The sequence below is a fragment of the Gobio gobio genome, assembly GCF_949357685.1.
Source record: "Gobio gobio genome assembly, chromosome: 6".
In the NCBI taxonomy this organism is placed as follows: domain Eukaryota; kingdom Metazoa; phylum Chordata; class Actinopteri; order Cypriniformes; family Gobionidae; genus Gobio; species Gobio gobio.
In genome coordinates this window covers 38993600-39017895 of record NC_137102.1, presented here as the reverse complement: position 1 = coordinate 39017895, position 24296 = coordinate 38993600, and the positions used below count along the sequence as shown (strand labels likewise).

Below are 24296 nucleotides of genomic sequence, written 5' to 3'. Positions count from 1 at the left end.
CTGGGAGGGAACTAGAACAAAGAATATGAAGAGATTGGCTTTTTGAATTGTTTGCATTTATTTACAACACAAGGACAAAAAGTGGGACAAAAATAAGGGACAATGTAATTTCAGTGTCTGCATTTAAGTGTGTGTATAAAAGGTGCTCAGATATAAACATTTAATTTGCTCAACCTATTAATTCACAATTTAATCTAATTTAATTAAATTTTATAGAAATGAATGTCAATTGTGACACACAAACCATCTAAAGCTTTTGCAGCATTATACACTACCGTTCAAAAGTTTGGGGTCAGTAAGAATTTGTTTTAAATTAATAGTTTTATTAATAATTAATACTTTTTAAGAAATAAATAGTTTTATTCAGGAAGAATGCATAACATGTGTCAAAAGTTACAAAAGCTTTCTATTTCAGATTAATGCAGTTTTTTTTACTTTCTATTCATCAAAGTTTTCAACATGGATTTCTTATTACAGTATCACCGTGAATGTCATAATGATTTGTTTGCAATATAATCTACAAATGCATACACAAACACAAACACATGTTCCTGCCACCTCTGCCATTGCAAAGCTTTTTCATCTCGCTGCGCATAGACCCACCTGGGATACCCACTGCGGCACTACCCTGGGCCACCGTCGTTTTCATTTTTATTGTAATAAAATAATTTAGTTCAGTTAGAGAACAGACACAACTATTAAAAACTGAAACGTATCTGCTCAATACAGCACGAGCCGAACGGGCATACAGCTGACAGACAAGACGATCGCGAAAGATTTGGTTTCAAAGCGAAATGTAAAAGCGCCTATTTAAGGGAGTGTGTCATTGTACTGTTTTGTTGTTGTTTTTTTCATTACGAATAATAGGCTAATGAACCCAAAATGCAAGCAACCAGCCCCCGAATTGGCGCTCATTCTAAACCGAAAGTATATGCGGACGGCCGCTACGTCAGATCTGTGTTGGGTTTTGCTCAATATGATAAGTGGCAAATCAGTGGGCTTGCTGCAGTTGAATATCTGAATATCTTAGTAGGGCTGAACGATACATCGAATTTTCATCGTCATCGCGATATGAACTCGCGCGATGAACACATCGCAACAGACAGCCTGATACGATGAATAAGGGAAAACAGTTTACATGCGCCAATCTGAGTAACGTATTCTGAATACTTGGATTACTTCCACATTGAATTGCGTTTTATAAGTGTAGGAATGCGGCCATCAAATCCTGCTTACTAAACATATATTATAAAATATTTAGCTAACGTCAAACGGCTCTTGGGCTGGTAAATCAGCACATAGGAGAATGTAAAGTTGCACGTCAACTAAGCAGGTAGCACCGGCGGTGGTCGGCCAAAACCCTTTTTTTTTTGTATGTGAAGCTGTTTTACGTGAATAGTATGACACAAATGAAGCACAAAGCTTTATTTACAAAATAAATAATAGGTTCACAATTAAATGTTACATCACAGCCATGGAAACATATGGATTCATGCCGAACGAGAGAGGAAGCTTTGTGTGGTGAGCCAAATTCAAGTTTGCTTGCGTTTTGCGATCTGGTCACACGATTTTCCACGAATTTAACAATAGGTTTACTCCATTTTATTCTACTGGACATGGAATCTCTTATTTATTTTCCCAAATCCTCATTTACGTCTCTCACAGGGGATTAAACGTTTCTTCCTTGTTTGATTTATTTAGGAGTAGTACATTTACTGTGTTATTGATGTGTAAATTTACTGTAAATTTACACATCATTTACTGTGGTAAAATAGAAAACGGAGTAGGACAGATACATTTTACTTCAAACTTTACTTTATTTAACACAGTTTGTGCTTGCTATTAGACTTGGTCAGGTTTTTGTGTATAGCGTATTTCATTCACGTCGGAGATTTTTAGTTTCGCTTTCTCTCACAGCGCATAATCAAATAAAGCCTACGTTCTTGACCCTGCGAAAGATAATTTCGTTCTTCACATTTTACTACAAGTAGCCTATCAGTTTTGGAACATCAGGAGAAAACATGAAGATATTAGAAAACGATGCTTCTTTCCTGCTCGTGTCATCCCTTTCAGCGCAAGGGATAAGGCATAAGACGCACGTCTGTGGGGAAATATTTAAAAAAATTATTTAACTAATATTTAACTTATATTTATATTTAGATTATTTACAGATATTTATTTAAATGTTTTACAGGCTGTAGTATGTTGTTTCACTGACGGAAGTAGGCCTACTAAAATAAACACGCATGTTTGAGCCTTATATTTTTTATTTTCAAAATGTAGGCTATTTAATTGAGGTATATATACACCTCAATCTCAATTAAATAGCCTACATTTTGAAAATAAAAAATATAAACGAATAGTATATTTAACGAATATATAGCCTAACGAATTTATATATATAATATAGGCTATACAAAAAAATATAGGCGTGTGTCCGTGTGTAGCCGCCACCCCCAACCACCGCGCCACTGCACAGTTACACTGCAGTGTTATATTTTGTTCTCCCTTCTCTTTCTTTAATATGAAATGCTTTTTGAATTTCCAAGATAGAAACGCTTTCTTGCCCTGGCTCTGTTGTTCTGGCTCCATCTCTACCTCTAGCTCCCGCTGCTCCTCTCCGACTCCATTGTGACTGATCACGCAAACCGTGCATTTTTTCGTTTTCATTTTGGGGCTTCTGAGAAATGCATCGAGTCGCCTTAATTTATTTAGAGAGTAAATAAACTCATGAAACAGAGAAGTATCGTTAATGTTATCCATTGATTTCAACAATGTTACTGTATTCTAAATATCAACTATTTAAATTGCAACTGTAACAGAATACAGTTACTCATAATATGTATTCTGAATACCGGTACATGTATTCCTTTACTGCCCAACACTGAACACGACCATAAAGCATTAAGACATGGGAACAGTATAGCTAACATTCACATTTGAATATTTATCGAAAGTCATATCGTCATCGCAATATTAAACAATGTTATCGCACATCGCAGCTTTTCCTCATATCGTGCAGCCCTATATCATAGTATAAAATACTATGTGGAGGACGCAAGATAATTTAATAATTATTATATGACTGCGTGGTGAACCTTAAAGGAACTGTATGTAGGATGGTGGCCAAAACTGGTACTGCAATCACTTTCAAATTACTGTAGAGTGGTGTATCCCCTCTCCCTCTCCCCCTCCCCCCTGACTCGAGGTTGCCAGATAGACTGCAGGATTCTGCAGGAACGTAGGCTGCTACAAGGAGCTTCCAATGGCAAGTGGCAAGTGACGAGTCCTACACAGCAAGTTTTTTTGGTTACACTTTATTTTAAGGGTCCAGAATAATGCATTAGTTAAGCATTAATTAAGGGTTAACTTGTCCACAACTAAGCATTAGTTAAGCACGAACACACTAGTAATTAATGATTAACTTTACATTTAAAGGGTCCGTAATTATGCATTAGTTAAACTAGTAATTATTGATTCGCTTGTTCACAATTATGCATTAGTTAAGCATGGACACGATAGTTATTAATGATTAACTTAACATTACAGTAAGGGCATATTAGACATTATTTACAGCTTAAAGGGTTAGTTCACCCAAAAATGAAAATTCTGTCATTAATTACTCACCCTCATGTCGTTGGACACCCGTAAGACCTCCGTTCATATTCGGAACACAAATGAAGATATTTTAGTTGAAAGCTGATGGCTGAGAAAGGCTTCACACAGGCCTCCATTGGCATTCAGTACATTGACACTTCCAAGATCCATGAAAGGCACTTAAAACGTCGTTACAAAGTCTATCTCACCACAGTGGCTCTACAATAATCATACAATGCGACGACAATAGTTTTTGTGCGCAAAAAAAAAATCAAAATAACACCTTTATCCAACTTGTTCTTGTCTTCCGTGTGCGCCTCCACGACGCATGCGCGAGAATATGACGTAGCGCCGGTGTTCGGGAATCGATGAAATACACACTTAAGCCCCATTTTGAGCACTACGCCGAGACCTAAAGCACGATCAATGTAGAATCCAACAGCTTAGACACGCGCGTCTTCCTCTGCTCGTAAACAAATCGCTTCTGGGTCATATGTCCGAACGCCGGATCTGCGTCATATTCTCGCGCATGCGTCGTGGAGGCGCACACGGAAGTCGAGAACAAGTTGGATAAAGGTGTTATTTTGATTTTTTTTTGCGCACAAAAACTATTGTCGTCGCATTATATGATTATTGTAGAGCCACTGTGGTGAGATAGACTTTGTAACGACGTTTTAAGTGCCTTTCATGGATCTTGGAAGTGTCAATGTACTGAATGCCAATGGAGGCCTGTGTGAAGCCTTTCTCAGCCATCAGCTTTCAACTAAAATATCTTCATTTGTGTTCCGAATATGAACGGAGGTCTTACGGGTGTCCAACGACATGAGGGTGAGTAATTAATGACAGAATTTTCATTTTTGGGTGAACTAACCCTTTAATAAGCCATATATTATTTTTCTGTAGCTATGTAATTATATGTCTGTATTTTCTGTTAAGTTAACTGAACAATAAGCTAGTAATTATGTTTAATTACTGCTGATTTTGCCGTTATAAATTGCTAAAATAGTGTAATAAAGACAATTTGAGCCCCTATTCTGAAGTTAAAGTTTTATTCTCATTAATTATTGCACTTATTGAATGATATTTAAGTTTATTAACCAGAATAATCCAATAATTAAGCCTAACTACCATTAATACAGTACTAATAAAGGCAATTTGACCCCCTATTCTAAAGTGAAAGTTTAATCCTCATTTAATATGGCACTTATTTAGTGATATTTAAGTTTATTAACCAGAATAAGCCAATAATTAAGCCTAACTACCATTAATACAGTACTAATAAAGGCAATTTGACCCCCTATTCTAAAGTGAAAGTTTAATCCTCATTAATTATGGCACTTATTCAGTGATATTTAAGTTTATTAACCAGAATAAGCCAATAATTAAGCCTAACTACCATTAATACAGTACTAATAAAATAAATTTGACCCCCTATTCTAAAGTGAAAGTTTAATCCTCATTAATTATGGCACTTATTCAGTGATATTTAAGTTTATTGACCAGAATAAGCAGCTTTTACGGACACAAAACATACTTTTGTTGTATATTTGGATATTTGGATAAATGGTTTAAGGTAAGGTTAACATTGAAACAAACGTATTATGTATTACAGAAAAAAAAAAACGAAAAGTATATTTTATTAAATTTTAGCCACTAATCTCACTCAAACCTCTAAACCTACATATAAACATTTCTTAAAAGTATGTAACGTTAGGGTGAACTTATGAAGAAAAAACATAACAAAAGTGTAATCACAATAATTTCTTTATTGTGAAAATGTCAAAAGCGGTATCAATAGTAGTCCAAATGATGATGTGTTGCAGTCGGAGTCCTCTCTGGCGATATAGAGAATTTAAGTTATTTAATTTAAGCTTCACTCCACTATTTGAAGGCGCGCGCGTTTCTCATTCAAACACTAAAACACGGCATGTCGCAATCTGTGACGAAGCAGGCGAGAGCCAATGAGCGTTTGATATCACTGCCGTAAAGCGAGTTTTTTGAATTCATAACGTGCGCAGGCTTTTTTTACGGTCGCTGTTGAACATGAAGATGAAGATCGCTGGATAAAGATCATCATATGGATTCTAAAGATGTGGATTACAGCGAACAAATTAAATTGGTGTATTTTGTGAATTTATGTTGCGTTTTGGTGTACTTTCTAGTCATTGTGTCCACGGTATACAATAAGTATTACATGATAAATAATGGTTAAATGATTAAAGAAATGTTATTCATTTTAGAGTTTTAAAGTGAAGTTTTGTTTAACGTAATCCTTTGAACCGAGTTTGCAGCAGAAGTCACAAACAGCGAAATGTTTAGTGATAACTTAATAGAGACAGAGCGTATTTAGGCCACGCCCACACCGGGGGGGAAAACAATCCAACGCTCTCCATTGACTTTGCATTGCGGGAGGCTGCCTCATTGTCATTTCGGACTTATAACAAAAAACAGAACAATGTCTAAAAGCTGATATGTGACAAGGTGTACAGCAAACAAGCTAAAAAACACAGAAATAAGTTTTTATAAGCTGTCGACCCAAAAAAACGAGCGTTTAAGAAGATAAAAGTGGATACAGGCAATACGAAGTGAACCTTCAGCAGGAAGAATGGGTAAATTTTGGGATCCTGACACTCAGTATGCCTCAATATGTCTATGTGTGCAGTAAACATTTAGTCACTGTTAAGTCAAATATCCAAATGTCCGTTTTATATATTATATTACTGTCGCTGATTACGTTCCCCTCTAGTCGTCGTAGTTCTCAGTGTAATATGACCCGCGCGCTCTGTCTCAATGGCCTGAATCCACTTTTTTGTACTTAAACGCTCGTTTTTTGGGTCAACAGCTTATAAAAACGTCTGGGTTTTTGCTTCTGGGTTTTGTTTAGCTTGTTTGCTGTACACCTTGTCACATATCAGCTTTTATACATTGTTCAGTTTTTTGTTATAAGTCCGAAATGACAAAGAGGCAGCCTCCCGCAATGCAAAGTCAATGGAGACGGTTTGATTGTTTTCCCCCCCGGTGGGCGTGGTCTTCAGATTATGACGCGTGTCGCTCTGTCTCTATAAGTGCCATAATTAATGAGGATACAACTTTCACTTTAGAATAGGGGGTCAAATTGCCTTTATTAGTACTGTATTAATGGTAGTTAGGCTTAATTATTGGCTTATTCTGGTTAATAAACTTAAATATCACTGAATGAGTGCCATAATTAATGAGGATTAAACTTTCACTTTAGAATAGGGGGTCAAATTGCCTTTATTAGTACTGTATTAATGGTAGTTAGGCTTAATTATTGGCTTATTCTGGTTAATAAACTTAAATATCATTCAATAAGTGCCATAATTGATGAGAATAAAACTTTCACTTCAGAATAGGGGCTCAAATTGTCTTTATTACACTATTTTAGCAATTTATAACGGCAAAATCAGCAGTAATTAAACATAATTACTAGCTTATTGTTCAGTTAACTTAACAGAAAATACAGACATATAATTACACAGCTACAGAAAAATAATATATGGCTTATTAAGTTGTAAATAATGTCTAATATGCCCTTACTGTAATGTTAAGTTAATCATTAATAACTATTGTGTCCATGCTTAACTAATGCATAATTGTGAACAAGCAAATCATTAATTACTAGTTTAACTAATGCATAATTACGGACCCTTTAAATGTAAAGTTAATCATTAATTACTAGTGTGTTCGTGCTTAACTAATGCTTAGTTGTGGACAAGTTAACCCTTAATTAATGCTTAACTAATGCATTATTCTGGACCCTTAAAATAAAGTGTTACCGTTTTTTTTTCTTTTTTCTGTTAATTATGTTTATGCTTCATGAGAGATGTTTTGTGAAGTAATTATGTATCGCAAAAATGTATTAATGGCTATTAGCCAAATATAATCGTAAATATGAACGCTCGTATGTGACAGTACATTGTTAGAACAGTAAGTTAGCTAGTCTAACTTGTAATGGTAGGTATCTGTCATTAACGTAACTTCAAGCACAAGCCTAAGTCACTATGTGTCATACAGGTCAAATTGCAGCATGTGTTGTCCACTATATATGCGAAGAACGAATGAGGCATCATTTTTACAGAGGTAACGTTAGGCTACTGTCTCAAATACATTTTCACATTGCCATAATGGGCATGGTAATGTTGTTTTCCTCAGCGTCTCAGCATAATGACAGAGAAACGGGCTCTGATAATGCATTACTAATGTTAGCAATGACGACTTTCCGTTTTTATTTCCCAAACAATTCCTTAACGTTACCTTTTCAATTCAATGACCCACCTCCTCCGTATGCACAAACCTAACGTTACTTTGCACGAACATGCATATGTTTGTTCGACTGTCATGAATATTTGAAATGCCCATTTACATTAAGTACAAGTTAGCCAAACATAGGTGAACCTTACCTGTCCAGGAGAAAATTAGCAACGTTGGCGTCTGTCTTCAAATTCTTCTCCATTTTCAGCCATCTCCATCTTTCAAAAGCATCTCCTATACAAATCCTTGTTTTATTTCGGACATTGTCACAACGTTTTTCTGATTCATAACGAGGTCTTTTAGGTTTCGTAAAGTTAGACAATTTTTATCCAAAAAGTTTGTAGCTGCAGCTGTGGTAACTAGAGCAGAGCTGACAACCCGGATGCCGAAACACTACTGACTTCGTGATTGGTAGATAGGTGGAGGGTGGCGCTTCAGGGCAAAACACAACATGTCAACATCAACATCAGTTGAGGACTGGAACTTCCATTTTAAATGACAATATCCTGGCCGGACAACTGTTGTCAGTGATATAAGTATTTGAAATGAACATGATTTCTTAATGTCTAGTGACATATCAGGGCCATTTTATGATTAATTGAAATACATTTCTTACATACAGTTCCTTTAATCGTATTTAAACAACTATCACTTTGTGTTGTTGGTCAGATAAAATGACAGAGAAAATAAAAACGGACATTACATCATTTTTCAGTGCACCAAAATGCCAAATAAGTTTTTTGTGGTACACATATCCTTATAAGTACGATTTTGGCTGTATTATTTGTGTCCCCTTCAAAATTTGCTCTTGATAAATTTCATGTTTATTGTCCCCCCCAACTGTTAGATGAAATGTACACCCCTGACGCTAATAATTGAGAAGAAATGTTTTACCTTAAACATTCTCATGTTAAAATCGCGTTGTTTCTTCTGAGATAAATCCGAGGTAAATTCATAGCGTGTCTTCCGAACTCAATGAAAATCAGAAGAATGATGAAGCTGATGCTTTGTTTTGAGGTGATGGGGGCATTTACAGTTCCTTCACGTGGACAATTAGCATTTGAATCTCTTTGCACGCGTGGGTGTGGTCACATTAAAGATAATGAGGCTCCGCTTAAAGGGGTACTTTAGTCCTGGGAAGATAAATGTGTATTTAAAATGGGTCATTTATATAGTAGAAATGTGTAATTATTTTTGAATTTGGTGCCTTCTAGAATGAGAAAAGACAGAAAATGTGTTTTTGTCTCATGTGGATGAAAGACAACAACTCCCAGAATGCACTTGCTTCCTGCCCTACGAGGCCACTCCCAAAGCCATGGCTATTGGTTATCACTTGCCCACCATTACACCGCCCCCACCGTTGTTTTGATCTTCATAATAATACAATAATTTCGTTCAGTTAGAGAATAGACACTACAATTAAAAACTGAATGTGTCTTTTCAATAACGTGTGAGTGAGCTGAACGAAAGGCACGGAACAAACGCAGCAGGTCAGATTTCATTCATCACGAAAGCAAAGAACTGTGCAGAGCTGAGGTAAGGGCGGCAGTCATTCACAGCGCTTATCCAGTCTGGCATGTTTTCAGATTGCATATGGAAGTTTAACTTTCATGGGAATTCATTGAAAAATTTAATCACTCACTTTGCTCCGCACCCCTCTGTTATTAATGCCCGATCCGAGCGGCCGTGCACATTTACATTCTGTGAGTGAGATCTCTTCCCTATGGGCGGGTTGATAACATGTGGAACTAGCTCCTTCTACTGGCTGTAGTCTTTAGCCTATGGCCCAAAAATCCTCAAATGACGCAAAATGACGATATTTGCGTCATCTGAGAATTTTTTCCAGAAATAAAATGCATAATTCTCTCGTCTCAGGGGGATATGAGGGGTCACGTACGTCGGACGTCACCGACAAATAGGGATCACTTCAGGGAGCCCCTATCAGCTTCGAGATATAGAGAACAGGCCAATGGGTCATTGGCGTGCAAGATTTGCATCTCGCGCTCCGCCCCGCACAGCGGGAATAAACAGGAAGTGAGAGCAGCGCACTATTGTCATTCACTTCGGAGCCGAACGGCGTTGATGAAGCAAGACTGCTTTTCTTAAAGAGAGCCTATCTACAAGAGAGATACTCCAGAGAACGAGAGGGATGCTTTGTGTTGCCAAAAAGGCACAATCAGCGCGACCGTGTGCTCACCGCTGTATCTGCATAACAAACTGTCGGTTCGATGAGGGCATTTGTCTCAGTGTGTGCAGACACAGGACTGCACTTATCTCCTGTGTGCTGCTGCAGTCTTCCCCTGGGTGCTTCAGCACTGTTGAAAGAGCGTTTCCTCACAAAAGAGCAACACGGGTGTGACACTGCGTCTTTTTCAAGACATCATTCCACCCGTGCGTTTCTGGATGCGGTTGTTTCCTGTCCTGACGGCCACGATCCCTCTCGCATAAACATGTTGATACTGCGTTCGTGGGTGATCCATGTTCTCTCAGGGGAACGGGATCTCGTCAACGCACTGTTCGTCTCACCTTCCTCGTGAGGGTTTGAGTGTTCAGCGTGCCGTGTGCCGTCTAGCTGCCGGGTGACAGCGCGGGTTGTCACGGCAACCCAGCGCGCGTCGCTCGGCACTTCTGATGCGCTGCCGAGACTATGAAACCATGAGGGCAATGAGTCCCTTCGCTTATACCCCGATCTAGTTTCTTTTCTGGTGCACCAGAAAACACCATTGACCCAGATTTGGTCAGGAGCTGCTCTTCCCCCGGAGGAGGGCCAGGTGGAAAACCATTGGTAATTCTGTTCTGCCACTGCTATTAAAAACAGCCAGTGGTACCCAAATTCTCAAGAGCAGTTCCAATACCTCTGGGTCTCGGGAGTTCAGGAATGGCAGTGTGTGACGCTACAAAGCCTCGCCGCTCTCATTCCCCTCCCCACAAGAGGGCGAGAATGGCAGTGTGTGACGCTACAAAGCTTCACCACTCTCATTTCCCTCTTCTCAGCGGTGCGAGGACGACAGTGTGCGACGCTATGCCTCGCTGCTCTTGTTCCCTGCTGAGGAAGGAGGTGAGGCAGGCAGTGTGCGATGCCCCAAGCCTTGCCACGCTCAGCCCCTCCTTCAATTGGAGTGCGCTTGGCGGTGTACGACGCTCCCTTGCCTTGTCACCCTCTGGTGCCTCTCCAAATCGCAAGCAGGGGGTGCCGGCTGTGGGAACGCACACAAGCGGCCTTCCCACACTCGCACACCCCCTCAGCAGAAGCAGATAGTGTTGCACAGCACACTCAGACCCCACTTTGGGTCGCTACTATGCCGTCCGAGTCTGGTCCCTGCACGCCGCTACGTTGCCCCGCTGCGGGTACGTCTGTGGTGCCGTTGGTCCCGCTTGCATGGTCTCTGGGAGCCTGGCCAGTGCTTCCCAGCCCGTCTTGCCGACTCATCTGTACCATCAGACTCGGCTATGCGATTCAGTTCGCCCGGCGCTCCCCCAAGTTCAGGGGCGATCACTTCACCTCCGTGTTGAAGGAGGATGCCCCTGTGCTCCAGGTGGAGATCGCAGTCCTACTGGCGAAGGACGCGATAGAGCTGGTCCCTCCAGCCGATATGAAGTCAGGGTTCTACAGCCCGTACTTCATTGTACCCAAGAAAGGCGGCGGGTTATGGCCGATCTTGGATCTGCGATTCTTGAACCGGTCCCTTCACAGGCTGGCGTTCAGAATGCTAACGCAGAAACGCATCTTCAGGTGCATCCGTCCCCAAGATTGGTTAGCAGCGATCGACCTGAAGGACTGTAATTTCATGTCTCGATTCTCCCTCGACGCAGACCTTTCCTTGCTTGAATTCGTTCAAACGCAGGACAGCGGCACCACTGAAACCCTTTCAGAGGCTCCTGGGCATATGGCATTCGCAGCCACAGTAACGCCGCTCGGATTGCTTCATATGAGACTGCTTCAACGCTGGCTACACGACGAGTCCTGAGATGGGCTAGGCAGCGCGGTTCAGTCCGTGTCTCAGTAACACAGATGTGCCGCCAAACCTTCAGCCCGTGGTAGGACACTTCGTTTCTTTGGGCAGGAGTTCCCCTAGAACAAGTGTCCAGGCAGATACCTCATCCACCGGCTGGGGGGGCCACGTACAACGGGCTTGCAGTTTCGGGTCTGTGGACGGGGCCTCAACTGCAATGGCATATCATTGCCGGGAGTTGTTAGCAGTTCGTCTTGCGCTGGGGCGCTTCAAAACGCTGCTACTAGGCAAGCACATTCTGGTCCGTACGGACAACACTGCGGCCGTTGTGTACGTCAAAAAACAGGGTGGTCTACGCTCCCGTCGCATGTCACAACTCGCCCGCCATCTCCTCCTCTGGAGTCAGAAGCATCTGAGGTCGCTTCGTGTCATTCACATTCCGGGCCTGATCAGCCGACGAGCTGATGCAGCCGACGAGCTCTCACGACAGCCAGTGCTCCCGGTAGAGTGGAGACTCCATCCCCAGGTGGTCCAGCTGATCTGGAGTCGCTTCGGGACCGCACAGGTAGACCTGTTTGCCGCCCTGGACACGACCCATTGCCCGTTGTTTTATTCCCTGACCGGGGGACCCTCTGCCCGGATGCCCTGGCACTCAGCTGGCCCCGGGGCCTATGCAAATATGCGTTTCCCCCAGTGAGCCTTCTTGCACAGACACTGTGCAATGTCAGGGAGGACGAGGAGCAAGTCCTGTTGGTTGTTCTGTATTGGCCCAACCGGACTTGGTTCCCGGAACTAGTGCTCCTCGCGACAGCACCTCCTTGGCCCATTCCTCTGAGGACAGACCTCCTGACTCCGAGACAGGGCACCCTATGGCACCTGCGTCCGGACCTCTGAAAACTCCAAGTCTGGTACCTGACGGGACGCGGAGGTTCTAGGTGGCCTACCAAAGGCTGTGGTAGACACCATCACTTCCGCTAGAGCTCCCTCTACGAGGCGCCTCTATGCGTTGAAGTGGAACCTATTCGTCGATTGGTGCTCTTCTCGCCGAGAAGAGCCCCGAAGATGTTCGATCAGTTCTGTGCTTTCCTTCCTACAAGACTGGTTGGAGCGAAGTATGTCTCCCTCCACCCTCAAAGTTTAGTTTGCCGCTATCGCTATATACTGTGGGTCACCATCAACATGCCCGTGGACACTGCCAACTAGCGGTCTGCATGTGAAATTGCACATTGACGCAGACAACAACGCAGAAGTATAAATGAAAACCAACGCGTAACTTGCGCCGTAGAGGATACGGCGTAGGTCCGACGCAGAAGTATAAATCAGCCTTTAGTGTGTGAAACCCAAGACTTGCCCTGCCCGCTCGGGTTAAGAGCCCACTCCACAAGGGGTGTAGCTTCTTCCTAGGCGCTGACAGATATTTGTAGAGCTGCGGGCTGGGCGACACCCAACACGTTTGTTCACGTATGCATTGGTGGAACTTGTGTTAGGCTGGGTTCCATATGTTGTGACCCCCACGGCGGTCCCATATGTGTATTCTTCCACGGTACAGCTCCCTACGGCGAGCCTGTGTCTTTCATCTCAGTGCAGCGTTGTTCCCCCGCCTACAAAGGCCGGGGCCACCCCTGGGACTTCCGTATGTTGTACTGCCCAAGGCCAGTCAATACGTGTATTGTCCACATGGTAACTCCCTCTGGGCATGATGTGGCTTCCGCAGCGGCCCCTCTGGGCACGCTTTCCCAGCGCAATAGTCTGCTGAGTGGGTCTTGCGGAACAGCAGCAGTGACTCTCCCTGCGTGAGTTTTCCCACCCGGAACAGAAGGGGTCTGAAGGGCTCTTCGCTGGGCGCTGGAAGTGGTGGTAACTGTGGCGTTTCCAAAGGGATCCCAATTTGTCGGTGACGTACGTCGAACGTGACCAACTGAAAGGGAACGTCTCGGTTACTTATGGTAACCCTCATTCCCTGAAGAGACATACGTCCCGTCACCACAGTTGCTGTACCATCACTGCATGGCCGAGTCACTAGTTCGGCTCATCAGTGAAAAACAATAGTGCGCTGCTCTCGCTTCCTGTTTATACCCGCGGTGCGGGGCACGAGATGCAAATCTTGCATGCCAATGGCCCATTGGCCTGTTCTCTATATCTCGAAGCTGATAGGGGCTCCCTGAAGTGATTCCAATTCGTCGGTGACGTCTGACGTATATCTCCATTCCCTCCTTCAGGGAACGAGGGTTACCATATGTAACCGAGACGTTTTTTTATATGAATTTTTATATAAATGACTTGGTAACACTTTACACATTACCTTATGCATGCACAGACTAGACCAGTTTCCCAACCTTTTTTCGGTCATGGCACCCTTTGAAAATGTTCTCCATTTTGTGGCACCCCCTATCATATGTTACACTAGGGGTGTAACGGTACAGATTGCTCATGATTCGGTTTGTATCACGGTTTCGGTACGGTTCAGTATTTGCTATGTTCAGGGAAAAAAGGGACTAATGTCAAATAAAAAATAAAAAAAACTAATAAGAACAAATAATTTAAATACAAGCAGCAGCACAAATAAATACTATTGAGTAAAGATACTAATAAAATAAACTATGCTTTTCAGATTTTTCAGGTATGTCTAACATTAGTTTTCAGATACAGAAATTGACAGAATGTAAAATAGCATTGCATATTTGAGTGTATAAATTAAAGATTAATCCTATTAAACTTACAAAAGCTATTCAATCAAGAGCAGTGAGTGATGTCCTTGTCTTTTGTTGTTTGACATTAAACAGACAGCAGTAAAGGCAACTGCCCCTTTAAGACCTAAAGCATGGATATGCGTCGTCTTTCTCGACTGTATAAAGTTTACTTAAGGCATATACAGACTATGTCTGCTAGAATACTCATCAAGATGGACATGTTGACATACTTTTTGTGTGTCAAGAACAAGACTTGAAAGAGAACTCAATATTTGCGCGCTGTGATACATGTGCGCGCTTTCGGATGAGTGCAGAGAGACAAATTTTCTCACAGCGTGCGAGTCTTCTCATTCACGTCTTCTGGCACTACACCCGGGTGATGACAGCGAAAATTACTGGTCATATTCGAACATACGGCAGCACTCGCATGCATTGAACAAAGTTCACAAAGAGATAATTATTTGAAAAATTAGATTTTTTTTTTAATATATATTTGAAGGACTTTTACACGGCACCCCTGCCACGGCACCCCGGTTGGGAAACACTGGGCTGGACCAGTACATCAATTAATGTGAGAACAAATGTTTTTCATTATTCATGATCTGTGAGTTAAGCATGTTCATGTCTCCTCCATAGTAGTCTGCAGGTAAATGGTCAGACCCCAAAATTGGTGGCTTAAATGTAGGGATGCTCCGATCAGTTTTTTTCTTTTCTTCTTTGCCTCTGATACCGATATCTGGGATTCAGTTTTGGCCGATACAAAGTACAGATCCAATGTTAAAATAATAATTTTAAAAAAGTGCTGAATTAACTAATAAACGATGTCTCACTGTGTGGAAGATACCTGAATTGTTCTTTTGTGCAAGGCATCAGGCTTGACTTAATTATTTTCCTAACTTTGTAAAACAAAATAGGCTACATTCATGAAAAACAAGTAAACATATATAAATATATATTATAAAATTAAAATACATTTTATAGCGCAGCTTTTTAATGAGGCAGCAACATATGATAGATAGGACAGAAGAAAAAAGGATAATCTTTAATTGCGCAAAAGTATTATAATATGAAAGACTTGCAATACATTGCGCAGAATGATGTGCTTGAAGCAACATGGAGTCATAGCACACAGAAGCAGTGCTTCGCAATGTTCGGAGCACAAAGGGAAGAGATATTGGTGTGCGTACTGTAGGCCTAATATAGACTATTTATGCAATAGTTTGTTGAGCCTTTTCTGTAAAATGTTTAAAAAATGTTTTTACGGTGCATTTACTTGTGTAAAAGTACTTTTTTGACTAACATTTTCCACTTCTGATGTTATTTCTAATGAGAAATTACTGTAGTATTTAAGTAGTTACCAACAAGGCACGCTATTTTGCTGTAGATCATTAAACTGTTACGCTGCCTCAGAAGTCTGTCCAAAATCAGTTTTGTTAGGTGCCTTTGTACGCAAACGCTGCCTTACAAGTCATTGCCTGATAAGACAGTGAGACAACAAATCAGCTGCCTAGGTTTTCAGATGTTGCCAGAGTGAGACTACCCAGAGTTGATTGAACTAACTCAATTCAGCTGTTCTGAAACCGAGAACTCAGAGTTTCCCACCTCAGGATAAGTTAACTCATAGTTCAAGCTTCAACTCAGAGTTGGTTGAACCTCCTTATTGAATTGGGCCCCAGGTAGAACTAATTTTACATAAAGCATACAGTTAATATGACACAACGGTCAACTGGATATAGAACATCGTGCATGTTTTTTGTTCATGCTCGTGCATGTCCAGTGACAGCAAAACTATCCTGTCTGCGTCCAATTCACATGGCTGGCATAGCTACTTTGCAGGCTACAAGAGCGTGTCTGTGCTCAAGCGCTGTCAAAATAAAAGTCCTGCATCTGACATTTATTGGCCGTTTATTTATGAATGCAGAATATTTCTTTATGAAAAAGTAAGACTGAACAACATTTAACTTTTTAGGCCCTGTCCCACATGGAACTGTAAGCCCTTGCGATCATCCTCCGACTCCACACTTTCAGGACGGAGGGTTAGGGTTCATGCGGAGCTTGCGGGATTGCAGGCTCTGCAAAAGTGTGCATCAAGGGCGCAAAGGGGGCGCTCGCAAGCACCCATCTGAAACCTAAAATGACAAATGGGATGGGGACAAGACGGGCACATGGCTGTAATTGTAAGTCCACAAGATCGCAAGTGCACATGTAGTGTGCCATTTGGGACAGGGCCTTAGTTTAAGGTCAGGATGACTTAAAAAAAGACATTAATAATTGCAACAATAATTACAATTTGAATCAGTAAAAACCTAATTTGATGTTTTCCTTTAATATTCGGTATATTCGGCCAGGAGGGTTAAATGTAATCACAATTTGCAGTACACGTTTAACACCTTTGTTGTAGTCTATCAAGTTCAAATACAGAATTCAATTATCTTTCCTCAACTTTTACTTGAAACAGTGTGCTGCAATCCAAAACTGCTGCTTGGCCTGTTTATTTGGTTTCTTATTTCTCTTTTAACTCAATGTTTTTAGTTTAATTGTTTACGACCATCAAATGCTCTTGAATATAAGGGACTCTGTTGAGGTTTCATCAAACGCTGATTTGAAATTCTAAACAAATTGGATTTTTTATTAGTGACTGAGACTTGGTTGAGTATGGGGGATACTAGCCCTTTTTCCGAACTTGTGTCCTCAGATTCTTCTTTTTTTAACTGTCCCAGACTTTCTGGCAGAGGCGGTGGGCTTGCGTCTGTTTTTAAAAGCAGCTTTTGTTGCGGACCTATAAAGACTGAATTTTGTGAAGTTTTGAAGTTCTCTTATTTGAACTGAATATGGATCAGCTAACCATCGCTGTGGTTTACCAAATAAGGATTTTTTAAATGAAATTTTGAATTTTTTTAAATCGTCTTTTGATTGTGGGGGATTTTAATATTCCCGTTTGTTGTGAGTCAAACTCCTTGGCCAAGGATTTTACTAATTTGATGGACTCTTTTGATTTCATTCAAATGATAAACAGTCCAACTCACAAACAGGGCCACACATTAGACCTTGTGTTGCTGCATGGTATCTCGATTTGTGACCTTGAAATCCTTGATTTGAGTTTTTCTGATCATATGCCTGTTATATTTACTTGTACTTTTTCAAATGGAGTTTCAAAAACTATAAGGCTTTCGCAGCAGATTCATACCTTTACTCTATCTTGTAGTGATGATTTCTCTGTTCTTTTCAAGAAGGCTGGTCAAAGTTGTAGTCTTGATTCCCTTTCGAATTTGTCTAATGTTGATGATCATCTTATGTTGTTCAATTCCATCAGTTGTGACATCATACATTCTGTGGCTCCACTAACAGTAAAACGGAAAAATTCTAAAGCTGAACCCTGGGTAACTAGTACCACACTTGAACTTAGACGGGTTTGTCGTAGAGCTGAACAAAAGTGGAAAAAAAAAAAAATTACAAGTGTCTTATGAAATATTATGTGAGTCACTTATTAGATATCAAAAATCAGTTAAAGCTGCAAAATCCCAGTACTTTTATGATATTATAGCTAAAAACTCCCAAAAAACCTAAAATGCTTTTTACTATTTTAAATTCGGTTGTGAGCCCTGTGAGAACTGTCTATTTGAATGCATTAGCTTCAGTTTGTGATAGCTTTTTTAAGTTTTTCACAGATAAAAATGTTGATATAAGACAGAACATTGTATTTTCAAGCTATGGTCCATCTGTTCTCTCTCTCTGTGTGTTTCACCTTTTAGGGAATTTCAGACAGTTTCTTTTAATTCACTTAAAGATATTATTAAGCAGCTTAAACCTACCATGTCTACATGACATTTTTACGACCCATTTTTTGCTGCAGGTTTTTGATGTTGTTGAGCCTTGCATTTTAGCTATAATAAATAAGTCTCTTCTCACAAGTGTTGTTCCTAAATACCTAAAACATGCAACCGTTAAACCTTTGCTTAAAAAACCTAGCCTTGACCCAACCATTCTTTCAAATTATAGACCTATTTCCAATTTATCTGGAACAACTGCAGAGTCATTTGGAGTGTTTTTGAAGAATTCCAATCTGGGTTTAGAAAACATCACAGTACTGAGTCAGCTTTACTAAAAGTCTTTAATTATATTTTGTTGTCTGTTGACTCAGGGGATTATGTGATACTCTTACTTTTAGATCTAAGTGCTGCCTTCGACACTGTGGACCACAAAATTTTGATCTCACGACTTGAACAACGTGTGGGAATTGAAGGTTGCACTCTAAATTGGTTTAAGTCCTATTTGAATGCTAGAACATTTTCTGTTTGTCTTGATGGGTTATCTTCTTCTGTATCGTTTTTGGAACATGGAGTCCCTCAGGGCTCCATTCTGGCCCCATGCATTGTTCTTGTTGTATATGCTTCCTCTGGGGACTATTCTTTCTAAACATGGGGACTATTCTTTCTAAATAAACAAATGTATCTGCCCTTAAAGGGGCTATATGTTTTTTTCTGAAATTTAAACTCGCGACTGACACCTGTGGCCAAAAAACAGAACTGTTCTTATTTTCTGCTCGCTCTCGCAGCGGTGGCGACGTCACATCCGCAGACAGCGTGGGAAAAATCCGACCCGACAGAAAATAGGAAAAATAGGATACAGGCTTATAGGTGCACCCACTGTGAGCGGACAAGGTGTCAGTATGCTCATCAGGAGATGTTTGAGTCATAAATGGTAAAATAAAAAGGCTATTGTTACGTTTATTTTGGGGAAAAAGTTGCATATAGCCCCTTTAAAGAAAAACGACAAAAAAAGCTTTAAGCTCTTTATCAGCATGCTTGTCTGATATTAAAGGTCCCATGGCATGGCATTTTTCTATTATTTTATAATGTTTCCTGAGGTGTACTTATATTGTTAGTATGACTTTTACATCATAAAATGTCATAATTTAGAAATAAAAGGCATTTTTTCAATACTGCTGTTTGCCCTGTGGCTGAATGCCCTGCTTCAAGAGGCGTGTCTGCTGTGAGACTTCAGTAAAAACGCCCACTGTTGTGATTGGCTGACATCTTTGTATTTTAAATTAGCGGAGGGGGCGTGGTTTAACGAGGTCTACGAGGCAGGAGCAGGCATGAGCTGCTGCCAGAGTGATGGATGGACCTGAGTTCACTTCACATCAGTTCTCAGCATGTCTGAGCTGTTGTAGTTACAGCATATACTTCAGGTTATTAGTCTATTTCTAGTCGGAGGGACTGTCACTCATGTCAGAAAGTTAGTAACTTTAGTAAATTATGGATCAGCGCTGACTGGAGACGCGAACCGTTTAGAACGATTCAGTCCGATTTGGTGAACTGATTCTGTTCACTAAAAAGAACAGGTTCAAAAGAAAGATCGTTCGCGAACCGGACATCACTAATGTACCAGAGACTGAGCTCAGCGATTGCTAACAAAGTTATTTATAGTAACTAATGAGTTATGAGAGGCTGTCAGTCAGCGCGAGTTTATTGTGTTTGTATCTGAGAGTTCTGAATAAACACGAGTCCCAGTCACACCGAGTCCGTCTTCATCATTATTACCAACTTTGTAACACATGCAAAGTACCATTACAGCTGTCGAGATGAACGAGTTAAAAGTAAGTGTTGATAATAGCATTATTTTTAAAATAAAATAAAAGCGTCAGTGACGCGCGTTGAGTACACAGCGCAAACAAAGACACAACAGCAGTAATCGAATGTAATCCAGTTTATTGTGGGGCTAGGCTGGCTAGCCCAGATATGCTCACGCTTACCCTCCTTCTGCTTAATCTCACGCCGCGTTTGGTGCCTCCGCTGTGGGCCAGATGCAGTACTGGGGGTCGGGGATGTTGAAGGCCACCGGCCAGTGCAGCCCGAGCTTCGGCGTGTGAGAGGCCGATGTTGAGCAGAAACTCATGACTGTATGCACATTTTAGAACCGATAGACGCGACGAGGACGTACAAAACACTGACTCACAAGATAGAAAACACCGTTCTGTCTGGAGAGAGAGAAGCTACATTGTGTGCACGAATAATAAATAATTAGCTACACATCAGAAATTACTGATCACCGATCAGAAGGAACTGAAAAAAGACTTCTGTTTTCATTTGTACATCCAAACACTGAGAAACTGCCAGCGTTCACTCGTTCACAAGCAATGATGAATGATCTCTCGAGCGTTTGCATGGGCGTGCCAGATTCTCTGGGCGGAGGAAAGGGAGGAAACCGTTCCTGCTTGGACGTCAAGACAGCCAGAACTCGGGTTTACACCGATCAACATTTCTATCCACTTGGGGACAATATTCAGGCTAGGGGAACTCATATTAATGTTGAAAAACCTCATAAAATGAAAATTTCATGCCATGGGACCTTTAAGTCTTGGTTTTCTTTTAATTTTTTGCATCTAAACGAGAGCAAAACTGAGGTTATCGTTTTTCGGGCCTACAGATGTGTTACCAAGTTCTGAAGGTGACCTGGGAGATTTGGTCCCTTATGTACAACACTGTGAAAAACCTGGGTGTTATTTTTGATTCTGCCCTTAAATTTGACAAGCAGATTAATGCTGTAATTAAATCTATTTTTTTTCCAATTAAGACTATTCATTTAGGCTAAGAGTTTTTTTTTTTACATTTGCAGAGTTTGAGAGAGTGATCCATTCGTTTATTTCATCAAGACTTGACTATTGTAATTCTCTTTATATTGGGATGAGCCAATCCAATATTAGTCGTCTTCAGATGGTCCAAAACGCAGCAGCCAGGCTGTTGACTGGAACACGGAAATGTAATATTTCCCCAATATTACAAACGTTGCACTGGCTGCCGGTTTGTTATAGAATTTATTTTAATATTCTGCTTTTTAAATGGATCAGCTCCAAAATATCTCTCTGAACTTCTGAAATTAAACAACTCTGCTAGATCATTACGGTCATCTAATCAAAGACTGCTGATGGTTCCGAGATCTAGACTTAAGACGAGGGGTGACCGTGCTTTTTCTATTATTGGTCCAAAATTGTGGAATAGTCTTCCTCTATCTTTAAGACTAGTATCCACAGAGTCTGAATTTAAATCTAAGTTGAAAACCTACTTTTTCTCTCAGGCCTACAACTGTATTTGATTTTTAATATTGATTTTAAAGATTTCAAATTAGTGTTTCTGATGTAAACTCTCTTTATTTTTGCATTATTATTTTTATTTATTTATCCTCTTGTACAGCACAATGACCAACTACTGTTGTACTTATTGTGCTATATAAATACAATTTTGATTGATTGATTGATTGATTGATTGATTGATTGATTGATTGATTGATTGATTGATTGATTGATTGATTGATTGATTGATTGATTGATTGATTGATTGATTGATTGATTGATTGATTGTGTGTGTGTGTGTGACATTAGTTATCAGTCCATTGAACATTATTTGTTTGTGTGTACATTTCTATCTCTGTTCAGTTTGGACCATGGAGGACAATTCAGGATCGTTCCAGGATTGCAAAAATGTAAGTCCTCTCACACATTTAAACACACCTATGCATAATTAATGATGTCAAAGATATTCTGACCTCTCTTCTTGTTTACAGATGCCTGCAATCTCACACTGGATCCAAACACAGCACACACTCGTCTCACTGTCTTTGGAGAGAACAAAAAAACAACATGTGTAAAAGAGGAGCATCCATATCCTGATCATCCAGAGAGATTTCAGCGCTTTGAGCAGGTTCTGTGTCGAGAGAGTCTGACTGGACGCTGTTACTGGGAGGTTGAATGGAGTGGCTGGAGTCATGTAGCTGTGTCGTATAAAGGAATCAACAAGAAAGAAGGGAGTGACAGTCGGTTTGGACTCAATGAAAAGTCCTGGAATCTTTACTGTTGCGATAATATTTACTCTGCCTGGCACAAAAATAAGAGCACAAACATTCCTCCCCCTTCACCCCTTTCTAATAGAGTAGGAGTGTATGTGGATGTGTCAGCCAGCACTCTGTCCTTCTACAGCGTCTCTGACACACACACACTCACACACTTACACACATTCAACACTACATTCACTGAACCCATCTATGCAGGGTTTGGGCTTTATGATGATTCCTCAGTGTCTCTGTGTCAGATCTAACATCATCCTGCAAGAAGCAAAAGAGAAATCACACACAGAGGTATATATATATAGTGAGAGAGAGAGAGAGTATATTTATTTATTTATTTATACCATGGTCTGTCTGAATACCCGATTCAGATTGGCTGAAATATTTGCAATAAAACATTTGAATGCACAGGTATTTCTGGTCAGTTTAATGTTCTATATTAATATGCTGCGTTCATTGAAGCACTCACACATTCTTCACTCGCACACAGATAGGAGATTGTGCTGCACACACAAAAACAGGGTCACAGAAACTTGATGTCCAGCGACTTTTAATAATTAAATAGCTTTTCTACTGAATTGCTGCATTATATTTCTCAGCAACAAGGGGGTAACATCGTTAGTTTTGAAGTAATTAAACTTGCAGCTTCACAATTAGAGAGAGATGCTGCATATAGAAGCAGATAATTCACACATGCATCTCTCTCTCTCTCTCTCTTGCTAATTACTTCAAATGCTATAATTCATTCAAATATATGTAATCTTACATACTACTTTACCTCTGTGTCTGATTTAAAGAGGACAGAAGGCTAGATGTAACGAGCTGTAACTGATGAAAATAGTAGATGATAGTAGATCGTAATGAACAAATTTCCCAAATATTGCACTAAAAACATCAATAACTTAAAAAATGTAAATGCTGGCAAATGACCTTGGTAGAAGGAAGCGGATAATCTGCGGCTATCTATTCCATTACACAATTTTAATGCACATCGGTTCTTTACATCCATGTTGTGCATTAAAATTGTTTAATGCACACCTAGCCATTCTCGTAAATGTCTTTGTTCTCTTTCTTTTCTTTTTTGCACTTTTGATCTATCTTGTATAATAATGTACTTTAAACTTGGCATTGTGTACTATGAATATTGTTGGCTCTATTGACAAATTGTTTATGTTCCTCATTTGCCACTTCGGATAAAAATGTCTGCTAAATGAGTAAATGTAAATATAATGGTATTGATCATGGTTTCATTCTGTTCTGTGGTTTATAAAGACTTAAGTATTCAGAACAACAAGATTAGCCCTTTTATCAGTAAATGACCTTAAAAAAAACACTTCTTAAAATGCTTAAATTGGTCATTTATTAAATGAAATACAGATGGGACATGAAAGGAATGTTATTTGCAGTTTGTATTGTGAAATTTAATCATTGTCATTTAATCATTTAATCAAGTCCAAAAACATGATAAAAATGTAAATTCACACCATAAAGTGCTAGAAAATATGTTGAATTATTTCATCTGTGATTCCTTCCTTTCTTTGTTTTTTTTAAAGCATTTTAAATGAGGACGAGAATGAGCAATTCTTTGTCCCATGTCTTATATAAATGCTAGGGGTGTGACGAGATCTCATACCATAGAACAGTCATTCCCAAACTGTGGTCCGCGGACCACTAGTGGTCCGTGAGGGTACTGCAGGTGGTCCGTGGAAAGGCAAAATAATATAAAATAAAATAATATTTTTTTACCTTCATTTTAACAGGAAATTCCCATAAAAAATAAAAAGTAAAAAGAATATGTAGGCCTATATTGATATAACATTTGTATTAAATTGTCAAGTTATTGTGCGATTACTAAAATAGGCTAGTGGCGCTCGGCCGTGACGTTCAAGTTCAGTGCCGTTCAGTGGATCGGTGGATAGCAACAGGTTCTTTGAAGAGAAAA

The 24296-nt window shown here is 40.2% G+C and overlaps 1 protein-coding gene across 2 annotated transcripts in view; it reads left to right on the top strand.

The window, feature by feature from the left end:
- LOC307128007 (protein NLRC3-like) overlaps window positions 1–23870 on the top strand; it is a 103885-nt gene extending 80015 nt beyond the window's left edge. For both annotated transcript variants that reach the window (XM_079819525.1, XM_079819524.1), the window contains exons 6-7: window positions 21948–21994; window positions 22076–23870. In XM_079819525.1, the coding sequence (XP_079675651.1) occupies window positions 21948–21994; window positions 22076–22605 (577 nt within the window). In that variant the 3' untranslated portion in view covers window positions 22606–23870. The remainder of the gene's footprint in view (window positions 1–21947; window positions 21995–22075) is intronic.
- Window positions 23871–24296: the final 426 nt, after the last annotated feature.